This window comes from Bacillus rossius (genome assembly GCF_032445375.1).
Source record: "Bacillus rossius redtenbacheri isolate Brsri chromosome 9 unlocalized genomic scaffold, Brsri_v3 Brsri_v3_scf9_2, whole genome shotgun sequence".
NCBI classification, from domain to species: domain Eukaryota; kingdom Metazoa; phylum Arthropoda; class Insecta; order Phasmatodea; family Bacillidae; genus Bacillus; species Bacillus rossius.
This window is the reverse complement of record NW_026962013.1, coordinates 29,382,782-29,401,510: the sequence shown is the minus strand read 5'-3', so window position 1 is coordinate 29,401,510 and position 18,729 is coordinate 29,382,782. Positions and strand designations below refer to the sequence as shown.

Sequence of the window (18,729 nt, the reverse complement as noted above, 5' to 3'; positions counted from 1 at the left end):
ACTAGAATTTATATTTTACGCCTTTTATTCCAATTGTTGGCATGACAAGGCAAAAATAATATATTAAATATAACCACAGTACTGATATAAACTAATAATATTTAGAGTCCACTAAATGGTTTATTGACAGCAAAATGTTTTTGTTGAGACTAAAAACAAAATATAAGAGCGTTATTATATACGCGCGTTAAAAGTTATTCTTACTTGGCGTAGTAAAGAAATAACTTTAATTTTGAATACTAAAAATTATTAGTAAAAAATAATAGGCCAGAAGTGTTATTAAAAATACGGTTAGTAAAGTATAAATAAAATAAAATTAAAATAATTTGAATTAATGCTGGTATTCAATATTAATATAAACATGTATCAAAAATTAATTACTAAATTTATTAAAATAAACGAGAAATTGTTTAATTAATAATGAAAATCAATAAGTGAGCAGAATATTCATTCTAATTTATTAATTTAAATTATTTATTAAATAATAAAGTATTAATTTATAATTAAAATAAATTATTCATACGGGAAAATTACCTCAGTCATATAAATACACTTTACAATGTTTATAAACACAATTTCTATCACTTTTTTTTAACAATAAAAAAATACTTTTAATGATATGGACCAGTATTCAATATCAATCACAAAAGTATAAGGTTTAAACCCACATATATAATTCTTATTTGTATATAGCCTTTTTTCGTATTTTGAAAATTTGTTTGCATGGTGCACGCGCATCGTAAAAATTCACTCTCATCATTTTTTCATAACTCGCTTAAAGAAGTATAACTTCGAAAATTCATGGACAGAACAAGTGTTTGGGAGTATACTGAAAAGAGATTGTTATTTCGGCCGTAAAACTGATTCTTCGGTGTGCTTGATCACCAAATGGAAACAAACGCATGCTCGTTGTTTACATTAGTAGTTTTGGATACTTCTACTCGGGGAGTGGCCATGTCGCATGATTGATTACATGGTAATCGGGTCAAGCCGTTTTTTTTTCTTCAGCGTATTGTTAGACAACCAAAACATTGGCTGAAGTGTAGTGTTTTACATTGTGGAAACCGTTTTAAATTACTTTCTGATGTGTAAACATCTTAGCTCTCGGTATACGGCATTTGGTAGGAGTAATTTCGTGAAAATGGAACGTAATTCGACGAACGGAAATGTGTCACAAATATGGCGGACCCATGTGTAGCAAAATATATAGTTACCAAACGTATTGGTGTGCCGAAAAAACTTTATGATAGTGAAACTATCCTGGAATATATTTCTAAAACTAAAATAATCATAGTAAAAAGTAATCAGAAGTTTTAAAATACGTAAGAAAACTGACATTACACTTATTATAATACATATTCTCCTTCTAAAACTCAATTGACTTAGAAGCACAGCGGTAGAGAGAGCGCTTGGAGACCTAAAGGGGTGTCGTTCAAATCTCGTCACTAGAACATTGTCACTAGAACATTAAAATATAAACCGCATAGTACTACAACAAATGGGTATACTTGGTGAAGTACCGTTTGTAAAACAAATACCCGTGTAGCAGTTTGCATTAAATTATTTTGACATTCTTTTTTTTATTGTGATCCATTGTTTGTATCCTGCACAGAAGACAATAATAAGTCCATAATTTCATGTCTATATCACGGAGGTATTTATCTGTGAAGTGGATGTCTGTTTTGAAGTTGAAGTCAACTGGTTATCAATTGGCTAGAAAAAAACATTCCGTAGATGTATAAAGATTTATAATCTATAAATTTATTAAATAACTTTGAAAAACTCGTTAGAATCGCAAAGATTCCATCATTTAGTGAATTTTAATAAACTTCATTATAACCATGGAACTGTCAGAAGACGACATGTTATGGCGTAGTTGAAATAACTTTTTAACCACGCCATCGCCATACTGTTTCACCCAAAAAATAATTGTGGAAATAATACTTGATAAGTTCTAATGATGATAAGTAAGTATATATTAGAATTTCCGACGTTAAAAACAGCCAGTCAGTTAAAACTGTTTCCACAATGCAAAAAAACAACACTTTTATCCAATGTTTTAGACGTATAACCAATGTGCCCCGCAACAATTATCTGAATTAAAAAAAGAAAGGCTTCAAATACTTGCAATGTAATGATGCAGACGTGACCACCCTATGATTAAAACCTTTTTTTTTTTCTATGGACTTGGGAAATGGGGTGGTGGATGTTCTCATTTTGACTTCGAGTACTAACATGGCAAAGATAGCACACACCAACTCTCTGACTTCTTACCTCCATGGTACATAAATATGCCCCGAGACGCACCGTAGCAATCAAATGCACGAGTACAAACTCGGACGACTATTATATGCAGTTGAGGACCCATAGGGTGGCAAGGGGAACGTAAACAACCCCCCTCCCCCCCATTTTCCCCTTCCATGAAGTGTAAAATATGCAATGAGGAAAATTACTTCTTAAGTAAATTTCTGAGCTCTTTTTAAGTGAACCTTCATTTCTGAGAGGGCTACAAATCTGGGAACGTGCCCAACCCTTCAGAGCCGCTGAGGAAGGGTGAAGCGCGGGTGGGAGGGGGAATTTTCTGTGCTTTTTATGTTTTTAATTTTCTTGCATCCGCTTGTTTGTTTTCTATGTGTTTGCATGTTCATCTTTTCGTCCGTTATTAAGGTTCTTATGACATACAGATACAGAGTGACCAGAAATGGCGTATGTCCAAAATAACATCTTGAATCAATCTTTCCCACTCAAAGAATAGTAAGCCAATAGTCACAAAAACACTTCTAAATCAGGAAGTACATCGTGCCTAATGCCGTATACGTTATTCCATTTTTATGCACTAATAATGTAAGTTGTTATATGTTCAGTTGGTTCACGTTAGATACAGTGGCGGACCTAGACTCTGCGGGGCCCTGGACAATTTATTTCAGCGGGGCCCTTGTATCTCGGCGGGAGGGGGGGGGGGGGTCTTATCAGACTGGAGTATGGAATACCACTAGGGAAAGGGGGATTTGCGGTCACTCTCCCGGAAAATTAGAAAATTAAACTTAATTTTGTTTTCAATTTTTTTCCGTTTGGAACTGCCAGAATCATATTTTCTACCAAAGTCACGATCACGAGAGGTCATTGTAAATTAATCTGACTGAAACTAACAAATAAAAATTTCAGCCTTGATTATGAAACTGTCTAATTAAAAATAACTAGCCCTATTAATAAATATCATTGAAAGTAGTTACAACAAAATAACAGGACGAACGAATAGAGATTCAAAATGCGCACTGCACGATACATGACTTAATATTTCCACTGATGTGGCGACACTGAAATAACAATACTCGGTCTGTAACGCGTACGTTCACACACCCTCCACTTTTGAATATCGTAAAAGGGAAGGGAAGGCTAATTATCAGCCGCTGACTACAGTCACGTAAATTGAGAAGGTTGAGAGGAAGTTTAGGGTAGATATACATAGCGACCTATACTTTCAATTCCTTTGATAATATAATAATAATAATAATAATAATGGTAATATAAACATAAAACAAAAAAAGTACAACTGTATGTACTTTTCACCGCCCTTCCCCAGAGATATATCAGAGGACAACGACACTCAGAGCAAAGCCTTGTTGTCGCAGTATCTGTGATATCTGTAACCTGAAGCAAACACTAATCACCATCGCCGGCTGGCAAGTGTCAGGTAATGTGAACCACATATTGCTAACCCGATTATCTGACACTCGTCCCCTGCATGGTGCGGGTAATGCATATAATAGAGGTTCTAATAAACATTAGGGGTGTACACCTTACATGACAGGTGCTAGGGTGAGGGCAGACGCGGGGCCCCACTAGGCGCGGGGCCCTGGGCGATTGCCCGGGTCGCCCGGCCCTGGATCCGCCCCTGGTTAGATACGTTAATGTAGTGTGATTTATAGTGACATTTATTTTACAAACACTATGGTTGGTTTACATTTTAGTAGTAAATAAATCATTAAAAAATACAAGAGAGAGAGTTTGCAGTTGTAAACCCACCCACCTTTTTTTTTTTTTTTTTTTGTTTTAACAGCATTGTTCTTCTTTCCTTTTCACTCTCTCTCAATTCAAGAGTTAACAGCACATAAAACAGATAACTCAACGGTACAGTTTTCTCGCCGTTAATTTCCACCGAAAAAAAAAAAAAAAACTATTTACACCTCGCCGTGAAAATTATAATGTATTACTTTTGTTCCAAGCCACCAGAGGTGTACTATACTAGAATATACCAGCGTCGTGCAGTTGGAAAAAACGCTCTCATTCTAGACTCCTGGCAACACAATGGCGTTGGCGACTTCTTTTTCTTATCGCTGACCTTGAAACGATCGTATTCTCTGCAGTTGTCACGCCAATAGCTTGACCACTGCTTTTGAATGGCGTAGGGAGAGCCCTTGGACGCAGCTAACGGGTCGCAGTCCTGAGCATTTTTATTAATGTTTATATTTTAAATGATGGCTTAAAAAGACTTGATGTAAGCTTTTGGACATACGCCATTGCGAAGCATCTGTATGTCTGTAGAAGAAAACTACAAAAAACCAAACGACAAAAAACACAAATTAAACAAAAATTGCTGTTGTCAAAAGGATATATATATCCTAAGGATATATGGTGTATATATCCTGTTGACAACAGCAATTTTTGCTTAATTTTGGTTTTTTGTAGTTTTCTTCTACAGACATAGCTGCATGTGCTTAGCAATGGCGTATGTCCAAAAGCTTACATCAAGTCATGCACTCCCATTGCACAAATCTTTAAAAGATAATAGACTTAAAAAGAATTTTAAGATACGTGAGAGCTAGCAATTCATTGAGTTGCAACCTCATTTAAAATGCATTTTATTACATTCCTGCGCGGAGCCAACAAATTAGGAAATTATTTGATTAATTTATTCTATACTATTGTGTTATTAAGAGTAGGAAAGCATTAAATAATCACAAATCATTTAAAAAAATCAATTTTAAACTCATGCCTACCAAAATAAAATAGAAATACGAGTAAGTATAGGTATTTTCAACCGAAAAATAATTTACACCAAATCATGTTGAAGTTATTTCACATCACGACCATTAGGTCATAGCATAGTATAGTGTTTCTCTTCCTTCGCGCAAAAGAGTATCATTACGGTGAAGATTAACTGCAAGGACAACTGGTTTGTTTCTTTCCGTGTTATTGGATACTTATGTTATCAACACTCCTGGCCACATTACGGCGGGGAATGTTACAGTTTATCTCATTGCGTAAAACAATCTTTTACATCTTTGTTGTCGACGCAATGCAGTGCTAATCATGTTTCTTTACAGTTCTTCACTAACCAAACAATCTAACAATGGCAGATTTTACTCTTGCAGAAAAAAAATCGGACAGTTCAGACAGGTAGCCTTATAATTAATACATCAAATTTTGCCGGATAGTCATAATTATAGAACGTGATATATTTTCGAAAATATTTTTTTGTAATGTACAGAAATAGACATATAATATTGGAATAAAAATTAAATAAGCTGATAATTAAAATATATATTTATACATATATGATGTCACAGCATATGCCTGTGCCAAATTTCCTGGAGGTCACAAATTATTTCATTGCAATTATAAATAATATATGTTAATCATACTTCTAACTTTACCACTGACGTATTGATATTTGTAGATACGTTTAGGCCTACCACCAACCATAATTTCACCGGTGGTCTCTAAGAAATAAAATTCATACCAAGAATGGACTACGTAGGTATTAGGAGCAGGGTTTGCTTTTACGAGGCAGCAGACATTTCATAACGAAGTCGCGATGAACATTAATCTCCAACTAACTCGTAAATGCTGGAGCTTAGGAATATGGTACGCGTAGAATGTCTCCGATTATTTTTTTTTATTTTTTTTTCACCCTTTAAAACTAACTTTCTTCTGACGGACGGCTGAGAAACAGAGATTTTACGACGAGTCGTAAAGCTGGAGGAAATCACGCGCGCTCACGAAATGCTGCAAAAGTTGCAGTGTTCCTAACACTGGTTTCTCGGCCGCCATGTAAGAAACACCGTGCGTGGCTTGAGACGAGCAACTTGAGCAACTCCGGGAACTGCACCTGCGCGCGCAGCTGCGCAGTAGTGGGTGGTAGCTTCCTCACTTCCTGTCCCGAGTCGCTTTGTAGATTCACATATCGTCGGTTACACGTTCGAAAAATCCGTGTCCGTGCAACTTAATGAATTCATCTCCGTGGAAACATTACAACGAATTTGCAGCATTAAAATGTAGCTGACCTAACCTCACTTTAGTCTGGGTTTATAAACTTCGCAAGAGCGTAAGGACGCAGCAAGCAATAAAAACTACGGTGGTTTATAAAAAAAAACGCAAGGAGCGAGGCATTGCCAATCCTATGACTTAAAACTGTAGAAAAGTTTCTTCGACTGAGCGATTATTTAATAAGTGAAAACGAGATAAAAAAATCGTTTTCATTTAGAAAAGTTGGCCGATACACGTTGTACTTGTGTAACTTAAATAACGTTTTTTTTTTTTTTTTTTTAATATTTTGATTTAATTACTTGCGCCTTGCGGTTTTTTTTGCGTAGTTTATAAACCTGGCCTTAGTTATGATCTTTTTTACCTGCTTTTTAAGTATATACGTACATATATATATATATACATAAACATATACATATAAAGCACATTCTTGAAATTACAAAATTTGGGCGTGTAACTGTGGATAGGCAAATCTTAGGCTACACTGTAAAAAGATGTTTGTGCTTCAGGAAAGAAAAATTACGAATTTACGCAAACGTGAATTTTTTCGGGTGTGTGCAACCCGATGGTGTGGATGCTTCGGATTCAAGAGGACAGTCGAACATCACTCTTACGATGAGTACTGGATACATGCACGTTGTGAAGCGCTCTGACACCAACCTTCATTGTCGTTCACCCACTGCATCAAATCTTCTGTCGCATCACAGCTGTACCGCAGGGTGCTCATGTCTGGAAGACTGCGCAACTGTTTCGCTTAGAGCGGGAAACGGCCTGCGCGGAACGTAATTTCATTGGCGGAAAGGTTGCGCGCCTGTTTACACTGCCCCTAGCGGCTGCCTCGAGACCTAAACGTAGCCGCCGTCACGTGCTTTGACTTAAAAAATATAAAATTCTTTTAAATAAAATCAAGAGTGAAAATAATTTAAACAATAACTATTACGAAATGTTTTATTAGTGTTTCGGCAGCCTTATTTCCCTTGTATATATCTTAGATCACGCAGTTTAATTTTTTTTTAGTATAAATTCAAACAGTTGATATGACAATAAGTATGACACGTACTAGAATTTATCATTTTTGTTTTATTGGAAAACGTTTTTGAAATACTTTTTCTACCTTAACATTACGACCCTAGGAAAACAGTACATCTGTTTTACACTTTATCAAAACATGGGATCAATACTACGAAAAGGTGACCACAAATATGCTGTTTCAATAAAAACGCATATTAATGTTTTGTTTGTTCGTGATTTCTAGATAATCTTCCCACAACTGTAATGTAGCATCTAAGTATCGTTTACAACACTTTCCTAGATGTAGCATGTTGTGAACCTAGCGTGTTGGAACGTTAATGCGCTTTAAATATATATATTTAGCCATTTTTGTAGCAACCCAGTTTCAATACTCACCCCACGAAATGCGCGTCTCTAGCACACATGCTTATAAGAACAATTTTATTCGGTATTCTTACGCTAAGCTTAAATAGCATTTTGAACCTAGTGAAGTTCTGCATGGATGCGTCTAGAAAGACGAAACTGTTACATTGTTGGAAATACAAAAATATACAACTGAATATGAGCCGTTTCTATAAGCTGCCAATATATAAAGACACAAGTTTAGTCGAGCTACTACTTTTCTTAATATGCTGCCAACCTTGATTGGTATGACGGGCATTGCTGCATAAACAAATACTGTATTGAGGTGTAACATCCTAGCTCTCGGTATACGGCATTTGGTAGCAGCATTTCGAATAGAACGGAAGTCGATTGGAACGGAAATGTTTAAACATGGTGTTGTAATCTGTGGAAAGTTAGCGGACCGTATATATTGCTTTCGTAAACATCGCAAAATTTACACCACGCATAGGTAAAAAGAAATTACTTTATAATAGTACAACTATCCTTTAATACTTTATGTTATAATTTATAGTTATAAAAAATAATTAAAACTAATAAAAAACATTAAAATCGTAAAAATCTATTTAGCCAACCCTTACTTAACATTGAAAAGTAGAGATAGCACAGAGTTCATTACACTGTAGAGACACAACAAATTGTTAGCCTACATATATTCGACACCATGAAAATAAAAGAATTTCGTGATGAAATTTTTATTGTTGAATCTTAAATGTTAAATCAGCTCAATAAAGTTAATTTTTGTTTGTAAGGAGTATTTTCAGACTGATTTCAGTCGTTTAATCACAAACAAATACACAAACATATTCTTAGCGTCTTAATTTGTGTTTTAAAATGTTTCCGGTTAATGTTTTAGCAATGCCATAGAAGTGTAACTTATAACGTTTGTACTTAGTACACATGCCTGAAATCTTTATTTTAAAATTAGTAAAGTATAAAATGTTTCAATATGTAATATTTGTATAAATCAGGGGCATTCTAACAATTTAAAAGAATTATATGTTAAATTTTGTGTCTGAGTTTTGTATTACAAGTGTATTTGCAACATGAGAACACGTAAATTTACTCATTACTGGGGTTAAATGTTATACATCTCTGGCGAGTACTGAAAGATTCACTCTTTTTTAGACTGATTTCAAAGAAATAGTACCAATTATATATGTTACAATGACGCGTCTTCAAGAAAATTTATATTTATATATATAAATCACAATTTTGAGGACACAATAACTGCCGCAGTTTTTCACAAATCACTTCCAAACTGAAACCTAAAATTTAGTAGTGGAAAATCTCAATTGAGTTCGTTAATGGGTAATATCCGTCCAAAGGGGTAGAAATGGAGAAGTTTTAGTGAAAAACAGAGAAATCGTTGAACCTCCATAATATGGGAAATATAACATCTGTCTGAAAGTACTATAACTCATAGGAGTAATACCAAAATATTTTGTCTGAATAAGTTTTTGATATGACCAACCATGACTGCTAGAGGTTGAAAAAACAAAGGTTGGAGGACAAAAAAATCATAACCCTCCTTTGTAGGCACAAAATCAAATTCTAACGGATTATAATTTTTATCTAAAAGTTTTGTCTGAAACAACTTTTGATTAGACCAACCATTGCTGCTATGGGTTGAAAAAAATGAGGGGTAGAATTTAAATATATGTAACTCCCTTAGTAGGTACACGATCAAATCCGTTCAAATTGTTTGAAATCTTATAACTTTTTGGTTACAATTTTTGATAATATGAATCATTGTTGCAGGGGTTTAAAAAATAAAGGGTTAGAATTAAAAAATTGGTTGTCTGTAAAGTCGGTTTACGGACAATACTTAGTTTAACGTGACAACGTCATAACAAAACATTGATGAAATGATTGATCCAGAAGAAAAGGAAATATCATATTCGGCCTGAGACTGAGCCGTAATAGGTTTTTGCAACCAAACCAGTTAGGCATTAAAAATATTATATTCTTTGAGGAAGAAATTTTTTTAATTTTTCTATCTTTTGTATGATAAAATCTACCTCTGCATAATTTAATGAATAAAATTGAATCATTTTTATTGAATTATCACTATTTTGTATGGATACAAAGGAGTGAAATGAAATGTAATGTACAATTTAATTAATAAATTTACTTTTATTTGCATTCATTAATTCAAATATATTTATTACTTTTGAAATGTTGCGTGCGCCGTATTTATTTTTAAAAGTACAAAAAAAAAATTCACAGATATCGGGATTCGAATCTACAACCTATGGATTGGAAGCAAGCAATGCTGACCACAAAACCATAAAGCCATACTTGAAAAGTAATAGTTTCAGATGGTATATACATATTTATAAACATTTTGTTCACGGTAGGGGAATAATATTATTTCGTTTTTATAACACGATTTTATAACAAATACGCATCCCAAATACTCCAAACTTATTTATAATGTGTTACAATATTTTTTAAAACATTGTGCAAAAGATCCCGGGTGTAATTTGAATTATTATGTGTAACTGTAAAACACCATTGTTGGTTCAAAACGTATTTGAATATTCAACATTACTTTTAAATAACAGTACCGATTGTGGTGAAAATCGGTGGACAATCGTTAAATTACATAATATTAATAATTCAAACGACGAAAATATGATTTAAAAGTCAAATCGATGGTTGTTCCAATCGAGTGGAAGAGAGATGCCACGCATGCGTACAATGAGCAAACAGGACACATCCGTAGTGGGACATCCGTAGTGGGACACTTTTTTGTGCGTGCAGCCGGCGTTCATCGATGTATTAGACGTTGTCACGTCAAAAGAATTCGTAATTTCCATACCATGTACACTTTCAAATACGTTCTGTTTTATTGTGAAACCTTAAATTATTATATAGGCTACAACTTTCGTCTGAAATAATTTTTATAAAAACAATTACTGCTAGGGGTAGAATAAACAAAGGTTAGAGGACAAAGAAAAATCATAACTGCCTTCGTAAGTGCGCCATCATATTCGTTCAAATTTTTTGTAAATATTAAAATTTTTGTCTGAAACATTTTTGATTAGACAAACCATTACTGCAAGGGGTTGAAAATATCATGGTAGAATTTAAAAACAAAATCATTATCCCTTAGTAGGTACACTAACAAATCCATTCAAATTGTTTGAAAATCTTCTAATATTCATCTAAAACCTTTCGGAAACAATTTTTGATAATACGAACCATTGTTGCAGGGGTTGAAAAAATAAAGGGGTGGAATTTTAAAAATTCATAATTTACATACAATATACACTATTAAATCCATTTGTTTTATTGTATGAATAAAAACTAAAATTATTATCTATAACATTCGTCTGAAGTAATTTTTTATACAATCAACCATTACTGAATGGGGAGGAATACACCGGGGTTGAAAAAAGATAATAAATAAAACTTTCCTACCATGTACTCTATTGAATTAATGTTTATTTATGTTTATCTTTTTAAATATTGTTGAAAACTTTTGTGTAAAGTAAATTTTATTTCACAAATCATTACTGTAATGGGTGGAAATAACAAGGGCTGTACGACAAAATGTCATTACTTATTAAAATAGGTATACTATCAAACCCATTATAATTTATTGTAAAACTCCTTAACTTTATCTGAAACCTTAAAAATTTTGTTTTCTTAAAGCAATAAAAAAACTCAGTTTTCTATTACTTTAGGAAAACCAAATTTATATTTATTAATAAATGATAAACTAAAAATAATTTGTTTTCCAACAAAGACTACATACAAACGGTTAGTTAAAAGCAGTTTACCATGTGACTGCATGCTTTAAGATAATGCTGGGGTTGAAATTAATAACCTTTAAGATTCTAAACAATAATAAATAATGTAGGTATAAAATTCAAAAAAAGATATTTTAAGAAACACTTAGCATTAGTAAAGCCATGACATCACAAAATAATTAAAAACTATAGAAACAACATAGTTTAGGATACTACCGCCCCCCTTTAACAAGCAACTACTCATATTTGACTCATGTGGGGTGTGTTAGACTTCTGCAGTCCCTTGTGGATGATAACAGTGATGCATCTAGGAGTGGGGGCAGGAATAATAAAAATAATAACTATGGATGGGCCAATCAAATCCTCAAATACCAAATCCTTAGTATTCGAAGGATTCAATATTTGAAGAAACACATTAGAAGAAATAATAGTAAATCAAAAATTCAATGCTGATAACCTCTGAAATTTACAAGTTCATTTTTGTTTTCATACCTATCCTGTTACCATTCCCCAAAATAATGTACTTTTAAAATGTAACTACATAAATAAAATTACTATGTATATAATGTTACGATTTACTGCGGGTTCGTAAAGGATAGCCCAATTAAAGATTTTTATCACACACAGCTTTATTTATTGCCACTATTTACATTACTAGCTAATAATCTAAAAATTCCAATTAATAAATTGTACTTAAAAAAAATGTTGCTTACTCCAGTCACTCGTTTCTCACAATCCACACGCCTCGCTGGGCCGCACCTCTGGCGCAACTCTCGCCGCAGCACCCCTCGTGGTCCTCCGTCGCCGCACTCCGCCGCCGCTGTCGCACTTCCCCTTCGCTGGGATCCCACTCGACGCCTCGCTCGGAACTTCGCTCGGAACTCTGCCGCGCCCTCGGCACTATCGCCCGGAACTGAACTCTTCGTCCTGGAACCTTCGTCCAGGGACTTCGCCACTCTATCGCCCGGAAACTCCGCTGCGGGAAAACTCCCAACTTCGCTCTAAACTCCACTGACTCTCGATCGGCGTCCTCGGGCATATATATAGGCCCCGGCGAAATTCCAGAACTCACGAGAGCGGCCTGGGCCGGTCGCGTCACTCCGAGCCATCCCGACGGCAGAAATCTCTCGAAAACACGTGTCGGCGGCTCGCGTAACACAACAGCTGGCAGGTTTCGGATGTCAAACTAACAGTGCCGTGCGGGGGGAGCGGAGGGCTGGAGGGAGTTAAAGTGGCAACCCAGGTGCGCACAGCACATCTCATGTTACAGCGTGCAGCTGCGCGTAGAGGTGGCCTGGCTAACATTCGTAACAATATAAAAATTCTGGAAACTTAGTTTGTGAAATAAACCATTTATATGGTAAAATATTTCAACACCATAGTTAATAATTTTAATTTATTGAACATTAATGTATGTTTGATCCTTGACACCTAAATTCGGATTCGAGGGTTAAATTAAAGGTTTTCTCTGGGATTAGACTTCGAGATTTTGTTCCGAGAAAATTGGGATTTGACCTATCACTAATAATAAATGCTTCACAATTATTGTCAAGTGAAGCACTGATAATGGAATACATATTACGATGATAACTTCTGTTCATTATTCCACAAAATTATTTTGTAACTATGAATTCATTATCATTTGAGATTAAACTAACATGGCAGTGATTAAGTAATATTATTGTTACAATTAGTAGGCTTCAAAGTTGACAAAAGACAAACACACATATCTTTAGTATACGTAAAATTCAGCAATAAAACCATTTTCTATACAAAAAAATGACACTGCAGGCCCATTTGAATATATGCACAGTGAGTTGAAAGAAAAGCTAACGCAAGGCTTCCTGTAAAAACTAATTTAAGAATGAATCATATATAGCTCTGGTTGTACTGCATGTGTGTACAAATTAAACAAGTTAAAATTATTACACACTTGAGTTTATTAAGTTAAAACTTCTCAGAATCGTTTAATTATGCCTGAAAATTACTGAAAACTGTTTCAATGGACTCAAAGATGTAGTACTGATAAGACAAAAGACAGAATTTGTTTCCTTTAAAGTAGTGATGGGTTAAATCACAATTTTCTCGAATTCAAATCTTGAATTCAAATCCCAAAGAGTACTTCGAATATGCCCCTTGAATTTGAATGTAGGTGTCAAGGATCAAACGTACTTTAATGTTCAATAAATTAAATTATTAACTATGGTGTTGAAACATTCTACCCTTTAAATGGTAGTTTCCAGGATCAAAACACATTGTATTTTATTTATATATTTACAAGTTAAAAGAACAGTATCTTGGGAAATGGTAACAGGATAGGTATGAAAAAAAAATTGACCTAGTAAACTCCAAAGGATATCAGCATTGAATATTCTTCTCTTTGGATCTTTTTTCCTCAAATATTGAATCTTTTGAATACTAAGAATATGATGGGATTTGAGGTTTTGATTGGCCTATCCCTAATTTGAAGTTTTTTTCCTGATTCGCTGTGCATTTGGCTGCACTGAACATTAGTTAATAGTAAGTACGACACTGGTTTAGTGTCGGTAGCAGATTTTTGACTTTTCAGTTAATATTGCTTCACTGAATGGACGTACCTAGCTAAGATAATAGCTATGGTAATATGATGATAATAATTGTAAAGTAAGTACAATAAGTCAGTAGCATACGCAGAATTTAATTTTTTTTGGGGTGGGGGGGGATAAAGATATACCTAATTTGATAGTTGTTTTTACATCAAAATTCTTTACTTTTGTTGGCTGAAATGATATATTTTTAATTTTTTTTATAGATAAATTAGAATTTCAGGGGTGGGTTATATCCCTTCTTTCTCCATGTGTATGCCCCTGCAATTACCATTTCATTACCTTGATTTATCTTTGTAAAATAATGTTGAATTCCACTGCTTGGTTTTATGTTGAAAATATATATTCAGTTTCAATGTTATGTTGCAAGTCATAAAGTTTCAAAATCTGGTTGATACTTGGAAAAACAGGAATACATATTTTAATTTGTCAACCAACAGACTGTAATGATTTTTAGTTTTTAGTTGGTTATTAAGTAATAGCAGCAATCTTTTAATTTGTTTACATATTGCTTAATCTCTTGAATTCACTACTTTTTTCATTACAACTTCAATTGTGTTTATTTACAGTCATCATAACCTATAACCAGTTACCTAAGCTGTTAAAACATTTACATTAAAGTTTTTCTGCAAAAAATGTATTACTTTTGACTATATAAGTTTCATAAAAGTTTATTTTTTATTTTTCTTGAAGCTACTAAATTCGGTTGAAATTACTCTTTTCAAGTCATTTGATGTTATCACACTTGACTCAAAGGCATTTCTAAACTTTTTAAAATTTTTTATACATATTCATACTTGCAATAATTTATAAATAATTTCACCTGTTTTTAAGCTAATTGCGAACAGTAAAATTAAAGATCGTAATGGAACTTGTAATACAGAAAGTTAAAGTGAGTTAGTGTGTCACACTATGTGTAGTTGTACCTTCAGGATAAAACTCGCAGTAAATCGGTAGTTTAGTGAAAAGTCCAGAAAGGCATCGCCCCCGTCAGACCACTCCGCACGGCGGCCCATGGAATTCTCAAGGCCGCTCAGCGGTAGATAATAGCGCAGAGGAAGGGCGTAGTACGTGCTGCGTAGAGGGGAGGGAGGTAGCAACAACCCTTGTCTCATACCTAACGTCAGTGGGCCGCACGTGACACGGTGCGTGATGCCAGTGGCTGTGTAGGGCCGCCAGCCAGCTCCAAACCTGGTATCGGGGTCTGGTATTTCACGTTCATAACAGTATTTTCATACAACTTTTAAAGAAAGAAAAGTTCACAAATTTAAGTAGGTATTTAAATGAATACAAATATTTCCTCCAAAATTTAAAAAAAAATTTAAAAAATTGGGTTCCGGAGGGGCTATTGCCTTTACCACCCCCCTTTTGGAAGCATGCTTGCTTTGAGTCTAAGTTCCAACTGGGATGTTGTCTCAGTGTGCAATGTAAGAAACATTAACTTGGTACACTTTTTACAAGTGCAAACAGTTTAGTCACAACATAGAAGAACTTGTGGGGTGTTAGAAAGTAAAACAAAAATTTATATTGGTTGTTTCCAATGAAATACCAGTAAAAAAATGTAACAGGGAAAAATCAGAGTCCCCTCCCCAACATCTTGATGTAACATCACGTTCAATGGTTGTACTTCACTGAGAGTTAATTCCAGCAACTGCAATAGCCTGCACACTATGCTACTGCTGGCCAAGTGCCACATTTTTTTTCCCTCAGGAGCAAACTGCACAGAGTAAGTGCTTACTGTGTGCAATTTGTGCTCAGTCTTCAGTGAAATATGGTGAACGGTAAAGAGTACCAGTAAAGAATCAAAACAACACAAATATTTTGTTAAAACATCTTAGATTAGTTAAGATGAAGAAAAGATCAAAAACAATGTGTTGTAAAGGAAATGTAAACTCCAAAATAAATTTAAAATAGTATTTGTGTCGATGATGTAGTTTGTCACTGTGAGACTGAAAAAAAAAAAAAACATATTTTAAAAATTAATAATGTAATTAATTGTTGCATTAGGTTTGGGATTTATAAGAGTATTTTTGCTGCCTCTTTTTCAACCCTCAAAATGAGAATATTTTCACATATAAAACCCTTATTTTCAAATAGTGAAACCCTTTATTTACTCTTTTCTCAGATACTTCCAGTTACGGACACAATATCAAAATTGCAACCTCATTATGAGCAGTTACGCGACACTTGCACTTTCCCAGTTTTCAGATTGCATCAGATTCACACTCACTTCAGTCCACTGGAGAACACTATGAAAAGCTTTGTAACAGATATATTTTATATTGAATACTACCAGACAAAATAAGATCAATACAGCCCATCCTGTAAACAAAACTATTTTACGGCCAGATATTTTCACTTTCAAAGATTCTCTTAGCTTATACCGTTGCAATGTAAACTTAACTGGAGGATAAAACTTGAATTGAAAGAGCTTTTGTTTCATGTCATCACATACCTGGCCCCTCAGTGGTGTGCAAAGTTTCAGTAGAACCCAAGCAATTTTAAACTGTGCGAGATATCCATGTGCTGTCTGCTTAGGAAAAGCCTTTAAGAATGTTATTGGTCAAAATGGTAGCTGTTTTCAGGTTTAGTTTTAAAACTGTATTTTTCTGTGTGTGATGGTGTATACAACAGGACTACTAATAATAATTTTTTTTTATTTAATCTCTCCCAATACACAATTTTGAAAGCACCACCTAGACTAGCCTTACACCTTCATTTTCATATCTATGCCACGAAATGTTAGAGTTAACCTGACGGAAAGACTACCTGCCAGTTCAGAGCCTGGCGCTTGGAGGCAACATCACACGAGATGCATTATTAGCATGTGTCTCACTTAGTATTCATCACCACTGATACAAATTCATATTTTAACTATAAGCAAACCACTTGCTTCTCTTATTTCTCTTACTGTGCTATGATTAATTTTAATGCATAACATAATCATGGGTAACTGTTTTATCAATGCACCCAGTGTCTGCTTAATGGTTTTAATAACTTTAAAGGTGAGCAAATATTTCCACCTTAGCATGAACTGAAATCATGTTATTGTGTGGTATATAATTATGAACCTCTTTAATTTTAATATGTAATTCAAAAATCAATAAAACTTTAATATTTCCAAAATCCTGGAAAACCAAGTTTGTCAAGGTTTTGGAAAAATGAAATTCAAATTGGTTTATAAATATCATCTTACAATTTAAAGTATTTTACAACAAGAACTATATACAAACCAGTATTTCAAAACCAATGTCATATTGCATGGTTAAATACGCTCAGTTCATGCTTGGGTTAAAACACAATATGCCTTTTCACAGTTCTTTAAACAATTAAATAAACAACTAATGATAAACCGTGAAAAAAACCCTCAAAATAATAGAAGCCAAACCATTTTTAAAAGTATTTTGACTTCTCCCCAACGACGACCAACTAGCAACCTGTTGACCGGATATGGCCTGCGATAGTGTTTCGTGCCGCCAGCTTAAAAAAAACTTCCAATAAAATATCACTAGTTACAACTCTCATGTATTAGCCAGGTTTGCCTGTATGTAGGATAAGTTGTCAGCAGACACTGTTATGAACCCATGGTATTATCTCGGAATGTTACGGGTGTAACTGGGACGCCCATTAACGTTCTGGTTTATAATGCCCGAAGTTGGTGGCATACCATATGCAACTATACACAATGACTCGGCAGTAGCTTTGTTTAATACATGAAAGGTTATGTTTCACAACCTTGCTCCACGTCACACCAACATGGCCAGAAAATGTGCCGCGTCACGCCACGCGCTCGTGAGCACGGAGTCGAATGTTCTAGCCAGATAATTTTGTTAGCTTGTCTGGGTTAATATAACCCTCCCCCGAGTGGACACAGCAGCAGCTGACTAGCAGTAAACGACCCCAAGCTACCTTCACAAAGCCACGACCACCGCCCTGCCATTACCGACGTTATGCTGCCCAAACCTTGGAACACTACGATCTTCGGACTTGGTCTGTGAACTGGTAAGAGACATTTCTCTTTTCCTTAAAGATGAACTTAGTGCAGAAGTACCCAGGGAGTACATGCATCGACCCAGATGAATCGACGAACGAGTTTAGAAGGTTGGTGGTCACTCGGGCAACAAGTAACGTAAACTCAACTCGCTCATCGGCTATCGAAGGTAACTGCAGAATTGAGGCTGAGAATGAATTTTTTAATGCGTGAAAGTTGAGTTATTCATCACATGAGTGTTGACTTGAGTGTAATAGAATGTCATTGTGGAAGACGGTGACATAACAGCGGGGCAGCTATGATGGTCATGGGAAAAATGTACACAATTTAGCGTCAGCATATTGGATGACATTGACGAGATTTATTCATGGGTCAGTTAGATTATGCAGTAACGAGTTTTGGTGACATTCTGAATTGTCAGTTGGTATAATGGACTTAAGAGAAGTTCCAGCGAGCCCTACTTGCACCAGAGCACAAAGCAGCTAGTTGTGCCGAGACGCTGATCTAAACGTCGCTGTGTTCCTTGTGTGCTACTTGACAACAGGAAGGTGTCAGTTGCCGAGGAAGGACGTTGCTGTCGGACCTGTGGAATCAGTGTGCCACTCGTCATGGCGCAAGAAGATGACTCATCGTGGGCCTGCTCACTACCAGCTACTGGGACATTGAGGGGAGTGCTCGTCAAGTATTTGCATCTATTACCGAGGGGGTCGTAGTT

The 18,729-nt window shown here is 35.0% G+C and overlaps 1 protein-coding gene across 1 annotated transcript in view; it reads right to left on the bottom strand.

Moving 5' to 3' along the window:
• The window catches only part of LOC134543091 (uncharacterized), a 34,913-nt gene extending 27,911 nt beyond the window's left edge, over positions 1-7,002 (bottom strand). Inside the window, exon 1 of the mRNA XM_063387872.1 lies at positions 6,928-7,002. Within this exon, the coding sequence (XP_063243942.1) occupies positions 6,928-6,994 (67 nt within the window). The 5' untranslated portion in view covers positions 6,995-7,002. The remainder of the gene's footprint in view (positions 1-6,927) is intronic.
• Between the last annotated feature and the right edge of the window lie 11,727 nt (positions 7,003-18,729).